At 27.6% G+C, this 12,506-nt stretch overlaps 1 protein-coding gene across 1 annotated transcript in view; it reads right to left on the bottom strand.

Moving 5' to 3' along the window:
- Positions 1-2,282: 2,282 nt before the first annotated feature.
- The window catches only part of LOC100569640, a 155,829-nt gene continuing 145,605 nt past the window's right edge, over positions 2,283-12,506 (bottom strand). Inside the window, exons 17-23 of the mRNA XM_029490062.1 lie at positions 11,607-11,807; positions 11,353-11,503; positions 10,432-10,660; positions 7,500-7,629; positions 7,119-7,254; positions 6,360-6,563; positions 2,283-3,786 (exon numbers count right to left, since the gene is read on the bottom strand). Coding sequence (XP_029345922.1) covers positions 3,179-3,786; positions 6,360-6,563; positions 7,119-7,254; positions 7,500-7,629; positions 10,432-10,660; positions 11,353-11,503; positions 11,607-11,807 — 1,659 coding nt within the window. The 3' untranslated portion in view covers positions 2,283-3,178. The remainder of the gene's footprint in view (positions 3,787-6,359; positions 6,564-7,118; positions 7,255-7,499; positions 7,630-10,431; positions 10,661-11,352; positions 11,504-11,606; positions 11,808-12,506) is intronic.

Raw genomic sequence — 12,506 nt, 5'->3', positions numbered from 1 at the left:
CAAAATATTAAGAAAAATATTCTGCTTCACCACCATAGAAACGAATAAAAAAATATAATATTTTAATATTAATTCAACTTACATGATAAAATAAATAATAACAAAATATAAAATATCCAGACTGACAAACCGTCTCCGCTCAGAATCGTTTTTGATATTATATCATTGAATTCAATTTTAATATAACCATTATACAATAACCCACTCGTAATCTACTTTACAGCAGAGCGACATCCACTTAACTGCTTTTTTTTTGATTGTATTTATTATATTGGCGTATTTATGTTTTCAAAATTAAAATGTTTTTATAGACTGGTGTTGCACTAAACGAACTATTACTAAGAAAAGTAAAAAAAAAAGTAGGTTATTAGGATGATGCTCTGCTGTGCAGTAGGTTACAAGTGGGTTATGTTTAATGGATGGCATTGAATTTGAATTCAATTATATAATATCATTGTATACGTAAAACGATTCTGAGCGTTCGGAGTCAGTCTGGATATTTTTTTATTATATTTAATTACTTATTATTAATACAGTAGACGATAAATTGAATTTTTATTATACAATTACAACAAAATTACTAAAATAATTATTCTTGGTTATTTGGCATGTAATTTTGTCCAAATTTGAACATAAAATAACTATAAAAAATTGATCATGTATAAACATTAAACATACCTATAGCTAGCCACCAGATATAATATTATTATAGTACTTGAAATAGATATTAATAAATAAAAGTCATTATTTTTTATAAACTTTAACTGCCAAATGACGAAAAACGTCTTAATTTTAACCTTTTTTGGTTCTACTAGTGCAAATAATTGAAAAAAAAATGATGTCATTTTCTAACATTGTTTAACGAGGAATTTTTTTTTTGGTTGATAGTCTTTTTAAAAGGACATTTGTAACGTCCTTTATTATTTTCCTTATTTTTATTATCACCGCCAAACTTTTACAATCGCAATAATTTGTCTTTCTTTTTAAAATATAATTTTATATATTAATATAATATAATATTAAATTTATATACAGTGGTCGCCGCTTATTATAATCACAGTTAATGTTATCAAACGTTTATTGTTATCGAAAAGTATAAGTACGGGCCGGATGTATACTTATATGTGTAAATTATGTCGGCTATTGTAATCAATACGCCGCATAATATTATCAGTTTGAGGTCATAAAATCATCATTATGTAGTTATTAGATAAAGAAAATAATGTCTAAGTTTTCGTCGAATAGCTCATAATAAAATGAAGAAACAGATACTGAAAAACCTCCAAGTTCTTCGGAAATGAGAGTGGCTCTACGAGTATTACGAAGGGGAGTGCAACAACATTCATCAAATTTTGAATTACAATACAAATACGAACATTTTATCAATGAAATAAAATAATTATACTTTTAATAACTATGTGTTAAGAATAATGATCATAAAATTTGATGCAACACTAAATTGTTATTTTTTTCGTTTAGTGTTATCAATCGGATTATGTTATCAGTTATGTCCCGTACCAAAGTGATTACATTAAGCGGCGACCACTGTAATTTTATATATTTTATGGGACTTTAACGAACCTATTTTGAATTTTCTTCACTATTTGATACAAGGTAATACAATTTAATACTAAACTGTATGTATTTTTATGAATTAAATGAGCAGCTTAATCGTTTTTATAATTTATTCGTATGAATTTGTTCAATTGTTTTAAATAGCGGCGAGTGGTTATTATTATATTGAGTATCATTAGGCCAATTACCCGCATATATTTATAAAAAATATCATTTTTAATTCAACAAAATATATTTTAAATGCATAATAATTTGTCTTCTAAAAGAAACATTTTTAATAAATATTCGCAATGTTACTGTGTTAGTCAAACTGTAATTCTATCAACTTAGATATTAAAATGGTAGGTATTCGGGTAAAATGTATTTGTAATTATAATATATATATCTAAAGACCTTAAATAAATATTTTAATATGGGTGTGTTTAAAAAATGTTCTTTTTTTGTTATCGCTGGTATAATGGAATTATCCGCTCAGTCTCGGGTTTTAGTACTCTCTATAAAAAAACATGACACCACTTCTACTCACAAATATAAAAAATAATTTATTTATTTATTAAGGTGCTCACACTATTATCGTCATTACTTTTAAAAAGTTTCCACAAAATAATATCGGCTGAACAAACCATTTTCTGGTTCTCAGGTGTTCAATCTGTTTATAGAATAAAATAATATCTGTTCCGGGTTTCTTAAAAAATATTACACAAAAAAGTATTTTAGTATTTTTATTAAATAAAACTGCATGTGTACAAACATGCCATTATTATTCTTTTTTTCACACTTATACGCATTACAAATAAAGGTGATTTAAAAGTTTATTGTCTTCTTGAAAAAATAATTGAAAATTGAGTTTACCAACGGCAACATCCCATATTTCACAATACAGTTGTTCTTTTTATTGGCACTGTATTATTGGTTCATGTTCAGGTGAATATGATTCGAGTGGGGGTCCGAAAAAACACATTTTCATTAAAGACCGACGAAAAATCGACAAACAATCGTGCTGCATAGTCTATAACCCGTGGCACCTTAATATTATAAATTATAATGAAAATAATAATAGTAGTAATACAAACATGTATCTGTATGTGTATTATACGGCAGAATGTATATGATATTTTATGAAATACAAATGACACAACAATTAAACAGTTTTTTGTTTCGGAAATCATCGTCTGTGGCATACGATGGTTCTTAAAAAAAAAGATCAAAAAAAAAAAACAGTATAAATAATAATGATAATATTTTATAGCTGTACACAAAACACTTAAGGACAACGATATAATGATAATCAAAAAAATAATAATAGTAGTAATATATTCGAAAAACGAATGCATTAATAATACAACGATCATATTATTATGCAATATTGTGAACAAATATGTTTTAAATAGATGTACAATTAATTGTAATATGAAAAAAAAAATGTAAATGGTTATTATTTAACATTTAAATAAATTATTTTAAATTCGAGGCAAACGGTAACCAAAAATGTGATCAACGTCCGGCGTATAAGTGTGATTCGGTGGGCGCTGGGGTATGATCGGATATAGTTTGCATTGGCGTTTAGAGTTTCTTCAAAGCCGACGAGTCTTGCGTCTCAGGGTTAGGTTAGGTCTTTGGTTTTCTTTTTCTGGTTGCGATCAGCTTCACCATCACCATCCAACTCAACCACGTTTGAGTCGACGACGTTCTTCCGGTTCAACAGATAGTCCAGGTCTTGGGATATTCGGTCCAGAACGTCATCGTCGTTACTGTCACCGCCGGAGCCGTCTGTCCCAGGTTCGGGTGCCGTCGACGACGACTTGTCGGTAACCCCGGACATGAATAACATATGTGGTTGCCGGCATGGTTCCACGTCCACGCTGCACACCACGATTGTCGGAGAACCATCCGCGGTGGTGGCATGCTGTTTGACTAGTCCGACTTCAACGCACACGTGCGTGGCCAACATATCGGGTGGCGGTTGCACCACACACCTGATAGAAGTGTCGCTTCCGGCCGGAAGTGGAACCATCGAGGTCGGCTGTGAGGCATCCGCAAAGTCCACTGGCTGCCAGTCGTCCACCGTGTCTGCAGAATCGATAGCCGTCGTCTCCAATAATGGTGCCCGACTGTTGTTCCGGTACGAACAACAACTCTTTTCTCCACTTCCACAGTAATCGCCGCATCCACTGTCAGTGTCGTGACCGTCCGACGACTTTTCGTGACACCCTGCAGCAAAGTAAAATAGAAAGTATTAAAATAAATGTCTCTGGAATGTGAAATTTAGTAAAACTTAAAAAATAATATAGTCTTTAATTACCTATATCTACCTATAAAATTCGATCTATACCTATAAGTATTTATTATAATATAGACCAGAAGATTTTTAGGAACCAAGTCCTAAATTATCTGTCCACAATAATTGGTAGTTAAATTAATATAAAATATTGTGTAATAATAATATTTTAATCATGTGGTTAATGATGTTTAATAGTATCTTAACTCAGACTAATATTAATTCCAAATAATGAACAAAAGAAAATAAATTCGATTTTCATATAATAATCAAATATAGGAAACTCTTTTAAATCAAATTTAATTAATCAATAATTTAAATTGCAAGGGAATACATCAAAAAAATAGGTACTGAAGCACAAAATACTTTTGATACAAAAATTAGTTTACACTAAGATTTTTTAAAAAATATTTAGTCTAATGCAACCATCTCATTTTATACCTATATATTATACCAATGCATAATACACATAATACTATGTAAATAAATATATCAAAAGGCTTAAAAAATGATAAAAAAAAACGTTTCAACAAAACCATAGTGTGCGCTTAAAGTGGACATTTGAAAAAAATTGTACAAAGAAATATTTATATTATATTATCTTAAGACTAAATTTACTCATATACAGTACCAACTACCAACGCATCAGCGCATTAACGGTATAGTTTCATCATAACTTTGGGCATCAATATGATTTAGTGGCGCAATAACTATCAATATTATGTTATCTTTCAAAGTTATATACAGTATACATATATATTATTTTTATGACAAGTAACATTATATAACTTGTATCTACTAAAGTACAGTACAGAGTAAATATGTTTAGAGAAAAAAAAATGGTATGTGATAATTCTCAAAGATTACGTAAACATAATAATATATTGTAATATAAAACATTTTAATACCTACTCTATGTATATTACAAACGTAAATAAGTTTACATTTTTTTAAAAATAAACGATGAAATGATAAATTATTAATTCAAATTAAATTCAGCTAAGAAAATAATGGTATCAGATAAATAAATTTATGTCTATAGTTGAGACGTTTTTATGTACTAAATACGTTGCATGTAGGTATATTATATTATATTACACAATAAGATAAAGTTTCTATTATATTATTATGCATGTTCATACATTTATAATATTATATAGGTATACTATACAAATAGAGTTCTAACATTAAACATTATTATAAGTAATAATAAAACAAAATGGTCTTATAAAATAGATTTTTATTTTTATTTAAAATATTAACACCTCAATAATGTAGCGGGCACTGACTTAGAATTTAGATTACTAATATTTACAAACAATTTGATTCAAATTGTAATTTAGATCTATATCTTATAAGATATCTGATAATATTTTAAAATTCTATTCACATTATTATTATTTACCATTCTATTTCTGTATTATTGACTATAGAAATATATTAATAATTTTAAATTTAAAGTTTGTATTTAATATAATAGGATGTATAGTTATAATATGTACGTCATATTATTATATATTATGTTGTGAAAATGCTTCAAATAATTGTGTCATATCAAGTGCACCGAATAATTAGAAATTTTAGTTGTGGCATATTATTCTACATACCATTTTACAGCACCTTCAATCTGAAGTTGTATAGACTAGTAATTGAAATGAAATAAAAATATTAAACAAATGATGCCTCATTGGAGTATTATTTAGTTGTTCTTATTTTATTCATCGTATTAATATAAAACATAACTATTGAGTAATATAAATTGCTCGAAATTTCTTGTGTATTAAGAAGGCATATTCGATCAAATCCAGAATTCTAATTTATAACTATGTTAGTTTATTAATACCGTATAATATTATAATAAAAACTATATCATAAAATACTATTGAATCTAATATTATTTTGTTTACAAATAACTAAGATTATTTTATTTAAAGAAACTAATTTAGTGCATTGACCAAATTAACGTTAAATTAAAAAAAACATTTATTTCAAACAATACTTATAGAAATCGAAATAGTATATTTTTGCTTACAATTAAATATTTTCATAATATTGTAATTTTTTTGTTTTTATTCGCATCTATTATCCGAGATTCCGGCATTATAACGTCTCAAATTCTCTTTAAACGAGGAAAATTAACCAGAATAAATTCATGCACCGGAATAATTTGAACGATAATTCAACTTTTGAAGAGTAAACGAAATTTTTTTACGGGGTGTGAAAAGATAGTTCTAAATAATGGTAGATACGTAACGACAAAATAATACACCAGAAGGAAATTGTGTTTACGTTTGATTTTGTTTTTTCTCTCTAGTACTATGCTAATAGAAAAGATAATTACGACTTCACGTTGAAGTGAGAACATTTTTACTTAAAAAACGTCTTTTGTAACACTCGCAATAATTATATTTTATATCTATTGTATAGGTACTGATAGATAGAAATAATCTATTTGTTTATAATCTATCATACAATACGCCCATACATTTCTCACTGATTATTTTACCTGTGATTAAGTCATGACGAAATGTCACAGACTTTTTAGGCTCGGTATTGCTATCGAGTTTTTTTAAAGAGCTAGTAAGGTTGCTGACAATCGACACTGGCTTTTCTTGCGTGATAAAATACTCTTGTGGATTATCTGTTATTTCCAGTATGTCACTCTTAATCGATTGTTTTATCTCGTAATCTATTGTGTTCTTAGAAAAACCTGAAAATTAAAAACTTTTATTTTCCGTATGTTTAACATTTCCGCCGTAAGAAATATTACAAAGTTATCACTATACAGAACAATATTATCATATGCTGTTTATATTGTTTATAATTGTTGAAATATTCTTTTTTTCCGTGTTATTTACCTATTACAGATCTATAATTGCTACATACTTATATGGCGTGTGTTCAATATGTATCGCGGTTATTTGTTCGTATCGTGGTTGATGTTTCGTACAATAATAATATAAATCTATCCGTTTCGATCTGACCCTTTTTATACCACATCCCACGAAAAAAATATATTTTATTCAAATTAACGAATATTAAATGGGAATCGATTTATTTTAAACTTTAGTGTTCTCTATCATTTAAAAACGAACCTAAAGTATTTATGAAAGTTTGCCATGCGTGTGATACATTTTCCGCCACATATTAAACCATCAAAAGTATTTTCGACGAACCATGTGTCGGTAAATAAGGTATACCACAAATCATTTAAGCGACAGAGTGTTTTTTTCCAACTGTGTTTATAATTACTGGTCATACTTACGTTTCAATGGACTTCCGGCAGAATCCGAATGGTTATCATCACTTGATTGTTGCGGTGACGATTTTGGTCGATAAACGGTTCTCAAGTCAAACGGTTCTTCCGAGTGCAACACGTAGCAGTACAATACAACGAAACCCTAAATCGAGGGACATACGGGTCAAACACTAGTTATAGGATTATCACAATATTACAATGGTACTAATAATAATATTATATGTTTTTCAAAATGTTTGTTCTTTATTCAATTCATTAGTAAAAGTAAAACAATTAATTCGAAACAGTAAATATCTTTCATTACGGAACAAGCAGACAACGCTATCTGTCGCTGAATGTACGCGGGTTTACGTGAAACGATTACGTTCTTAGATGGTGCACACTTACCTGTACGGCACATGATGAACTGAAAAAATACTTGGAAAAGTCTTCCATATAGATTATGTGCAGGATACTGGAAACGGTCGTCACGATGACGATTAACAGGATAGCTACTGATCTGACTATAAGTCCCATTCTAAGTGTAAAAAATGTTAAAGAATAAATTATGTACAATATTGTTAAATAAACCAAACGTGCTTTAAAATAAAAGCATTTCGTAAAGATAAAGGACTTCGTAATTCAGCAACTGCATATAAGTACTCTAGCATGATTAAATGCGTTTTGAGAGGTTACAGAAGAAGTATTAAAAACTTTCCTCTTTTAGAATATCATAAGACATAACGATATCATGCAGCGTGTGCCGCATGTTACATTAATTATAAAGTTTTGTTTAACATTTTTCTGGAGAATCTATGACGTAGGGATGGCTCCACTGCATCATTGACATTTAAACATCAAACAATTTTCATGTATTATACGTCTGAATAAAGTAAAATAGTTTTTTTTTTTCAAGCCACTTATTTGGTTCAATATTAGAAAAATATTTATTTACATTCTACGTGAATCAACTCAAATAAGACATTTTTAATTTTAACTTATATACTATAAGTACAATATATTGCAACGAGTATTTGAAATTACATATTATGTTTAATAAATATTTTATCTGAATGCGACATATTATAAATAAATATATTTTATTTTTTAATCCTATCTAGTTAGGCAGAATCCTAGTTGTAATGCATTATAGTTTAAAAAAAACACATTTAAAGTTCAACGAATATACGTCATTATGTAAGTATATTTAGTATATATATAAATACAATATAATACTCATTATAATCAAATACCGAAGAAAGATGTTTTTATTTAAAATATATATTTTATATTTTTGTAGGAGCTATACTAATTGAATTTTCAAAGTAGGTATTTGCAAATGTATTGTTAATTTGCATTTCCACGAAAGTCGCACAACAATTTATGCTTACATTTTAATTTTGTACGTTTTCTTTGAACTTATTTTTATGTTATATTATCTCAAAAATGGATCAAAATTGTTTTATTTTATATTCTATAAACTAATAAAAACTGTATGTATATTTTTTAACTATCTTGTTCAAAACTCTCAAAATAGTTTTCAAATGTACAGTATGATCAAAATATACTTGTGTTAAAAACAAATGTTAAGTTTATTTTGAAAGTGATCTAAATTAAAATATTATCAAGTAAATAGTTATATTTAATTCTAATAATGTTTGTTGGTCAATATATCAAAAATAGTTTCTTAATTAATTTTTTTATTCCCATTTCTTTAGCTAATCTTCGTGAACAATCAATACTTTTAAGAATAACAATTTTTAAATTAGTTATTTAAGTATCGTAATAAAACATGCATCGCAATTAATCTGTAGTTCTCTATTGCTTAAATAGATTTTTTAACTATAAAATTTGTTATGTTAACAATAATTTAAATGTTCATAAAAATATTTTGCTTCAGAATGTAGAATTAAAAATATATGGGATAGAAAATAAAAGAACCTGTATAGTTAACTTTGAAAAAAATGTTTTAAATATAATTATATTACATAAATATTAATTCTGTAAAAACCTGCTTCAACCGTAGTAAAAAAAAATATTTTATTTTTAAAACAACAACGATATTGATGGGAAAATGTGTGTTTTGTTCTTAATAGAATATCATCGTCTACAATGTGTACAATGTACATACTTTTAGTTGGAAGAATATTTGTACAAATTGAATCTACATATTGTGTGCCAGTGTTAAACCAATTGAGGTGCTCGTGAAATTGAAATTAACGACCCATTTAACCATTAAATATAACAACCATCATTATATATTATTATATATAGCGTTCAATAACTGTTGAAATTCATACAAAAATATACGCAACAACGATCTAAATACGGATGTGGGCAAACAAAAAAATATTTTTACTTATTAGTTATTATAGTTTTAAAGAACATATGTTAAAGGTTCTATTAATGAGTATAATTATAATAAAATATAAAACAAATGAAAACCATTTAGGAATACAATATATACTTAAAATTTAGCTGGTTCCATATTTAAAACATTATTTCTATTACATTTTTTTATATTTTTACTTTTAAGTTATATATTACGCAATGTCCCTATATCACTATCAATACAGATTATTAGTGTATGGAGTTTGGAAAATTTTAAATAGCAAGGTTTTTTAGTCTGCAATGTATCCTGCGAAGCGTTGAGAAATTATAATTCGATTAAAAAATACATCGAAAATATCAATATTATGGGCACTGTTGCTAATCTTATTTATTAAATTTAATATCAGATTATTATGAGCTAGTAATGTTATAGTTTTAGATAGCTATTAAAATATAAAAATAACAAAATTAATAAAATATTAAATTATTATATATTATAAATTATTATACGTATTGGAATATTTTGATTATTATTACCTATAATAATTATAATTATTTTTATTAATATAAGGTGTATATATATTAATATTTTATGCATTTTTACAATATTTTAATAGGTACGCTGTATTATATACTATAGATTATTAGTTATTATTAATAAGTAGGTACCTTTATTTATTGTCTGCTGATTTTTGGTGGGATTTGTATGTATTCAAAATTGAATCGGAAATGTTCTAGGCGGAATTTACGATCTTTGAGTGGAATTTACAATCTCCCGTAATTTAATAGCTATTGAACACGAATAATTTTGAAATGACTCGACGATTCGTAGGATTGTTAAGATTAATGGTTACAATATTAATGTGTACCTACCTAATTAAATCTGATTAGTGAAAATCACCAGTTTTATCGTTAAGTGAAATAAAACGAATTACGGTGAAATAGGAAACTTGATAAATACAATTACTGATAAATGCAGACAAAAGTATAGTAGATTAGAAGGTCTTACCTTTTTTTCATACTTGTCGGTGTGTTCCGTTGAAGTTTCTGCTTTATAAATTTCAACTTAGGCACGGTTATTGTTAATACTGACAAGTACATAATCATGAGCAGTACAAAGATTATGATATAAACGTAGATGAACGCAGAATTCTCCCACGACCACCATGGTCGAATAGGCTTAGCGCCGATAATATTCAGACTTAACATGATACTGAGCACAAATAACACGGGTGCAGCTGAAAATCATTAAAAAAAACGTCATTAGTGCATATTAGCCAACGACCAGTTTTGGTCCACCCACCATGGTACGATCTAAGGCATACCCTTATTATTTTAGGCTAGGAATTATATATGGTGAAAAAAAACCAAACGATCGTATTTATTTGAAAATTAAAATAAGGATGGTTAAAAAAAAAATTCAAAGGTATAATGACGATGGGCAACAATGTTGATTGTATGATTTTGACTGAGGGGAATTTAAATACAAAATGGTGTAAATAAATACAAAAACAAAACTAACATGAACGCGTGCACTGTAGGTATTTTATTCTATGTCTTAATAGATAATATATAATACATATTACGTGTGTTATAATTACATATTGTTATATATTTATTTCAAATATTATATAAATATATTTCTACAATCATAGGCACATAATATTATGGATATATATATTATAATGTATATACAAATAAATATTTACCACATAATCGTTGAATGGTTAACAAATTTCAATATATTTTTTTTTGTTTCAGATAAAAGATAAATAACGAAAAAAATATGACGGTTATTGATAAAACGTCAAATGGATAACGTAGTATTTTAATTATTGAAGATTACAGGATTTATCACCGAATGGAAAACATGGAAAATAATAATAAAAAAAAGCAACTCGCGTGTTACCGATAGATAAATTATCCTCACTTGTCGCTACGCCAATAATGGGAAGTTTAATATTGGAAAACTGCGGGAAACTAATTATCTCTGTGTATACGATGAGCAACTGACTCAAGTGCGACGTTATCTCCACTATGGTCACTATTTGCAAGTACAGCGAAAAATATCCATAGTCGTTCTGAAAATGGCAAATTGTTGTCGTTAAAAGCGTTCGAAACAGAATGTCTTGGAAATAAAAACAATGATTATAAGTAATTAAAATAATAACGATGGACATTTACATTTTTCGTTGCGTACAGAAACATGCACATCTGGATTATAATTGCGAAGCACAGCTGTATCTTCAAGTACACAATGCACGTCGGATGTTTAACCCATTGAGTGACCAGCAGCATCAGAGACATCGCCGATTGAACCAGGCAACAAACACACCCGAACACGATAATCACATCTTGTTTTGAAGTACTTTGACCTTCTTCGTCCTGAGTATGAGCAAGAATAAAAACAATCAACGATCATTATTCAAATACTCACTAAACCGTTTCGAATCCAAACTGGGACGTTTGTTTTGACAGCACTGCACGTGTAGTTTAAGTAATGGAGTGTAAAGTTAGTTATGTCCGAAATTTCAAAAGTTGTACATAATATTGTTATTTTAAAAATGCGTTACTTTCATCATAGATTTCTTGTACAATTATTTTTAATAGCTTACACTTGCACAATAATTATTGCTAAAAATGCAAGAAATATGAGTCTTAGAAACGAAAAAACATATTTTTACAATATTTTAAGTGTTATCCTAAGAGAAATTTTCGTTTCTATCCATACATTCTCCATCCAAAGTAAAAGTGTGGTAATTCATGCCTAATGCGTTTTTGTATATAAGAAAATAGTTTTAGTTGGTAGAAAAAATCAAACAGTTAAGAATTATTTTCTAAATATTATCTTTCTGACTATATTCTGTATACGTCTGAGGTATAATGCCTATGAAATATATTTTAAAGACATATTATATAAAAATACAAAAATTGTACCTTTTCATTTTCACTGGAATCTCAGTAATAGTTTAGATGACGAGTTTTCAATAGTTTAACAAGATTCCACGAATTTAAGTGATTTAAGAAAAAAACAAAAAACAATTTCTTTGCAGTTTTTATTCTTTTTAAGTTTTGATGTGATAT

The sequence above is a fragment of the Acyrthosiphon pisum genome, chromosome A2, assembly GCF_005508785.2.
Source record: "Acyrthosiphon pisum isolate AL4f chromosome A2, pea_aphid_22Mar2018_4r6ur, whole genome shotgun sequence".
In the NCBI taxonomy this organism is placed as follows: Eukaryota; Metazoa; Arthropoda; class Insecta; order Hemiptera; family Aphididae; genus Acyrthosiphon; species Acyrthosiphon pisum.
Note: the sequence above shows the minus strand (reverse complement) of the source record. Positions and strands in the feature narration are given on the sequence as shown.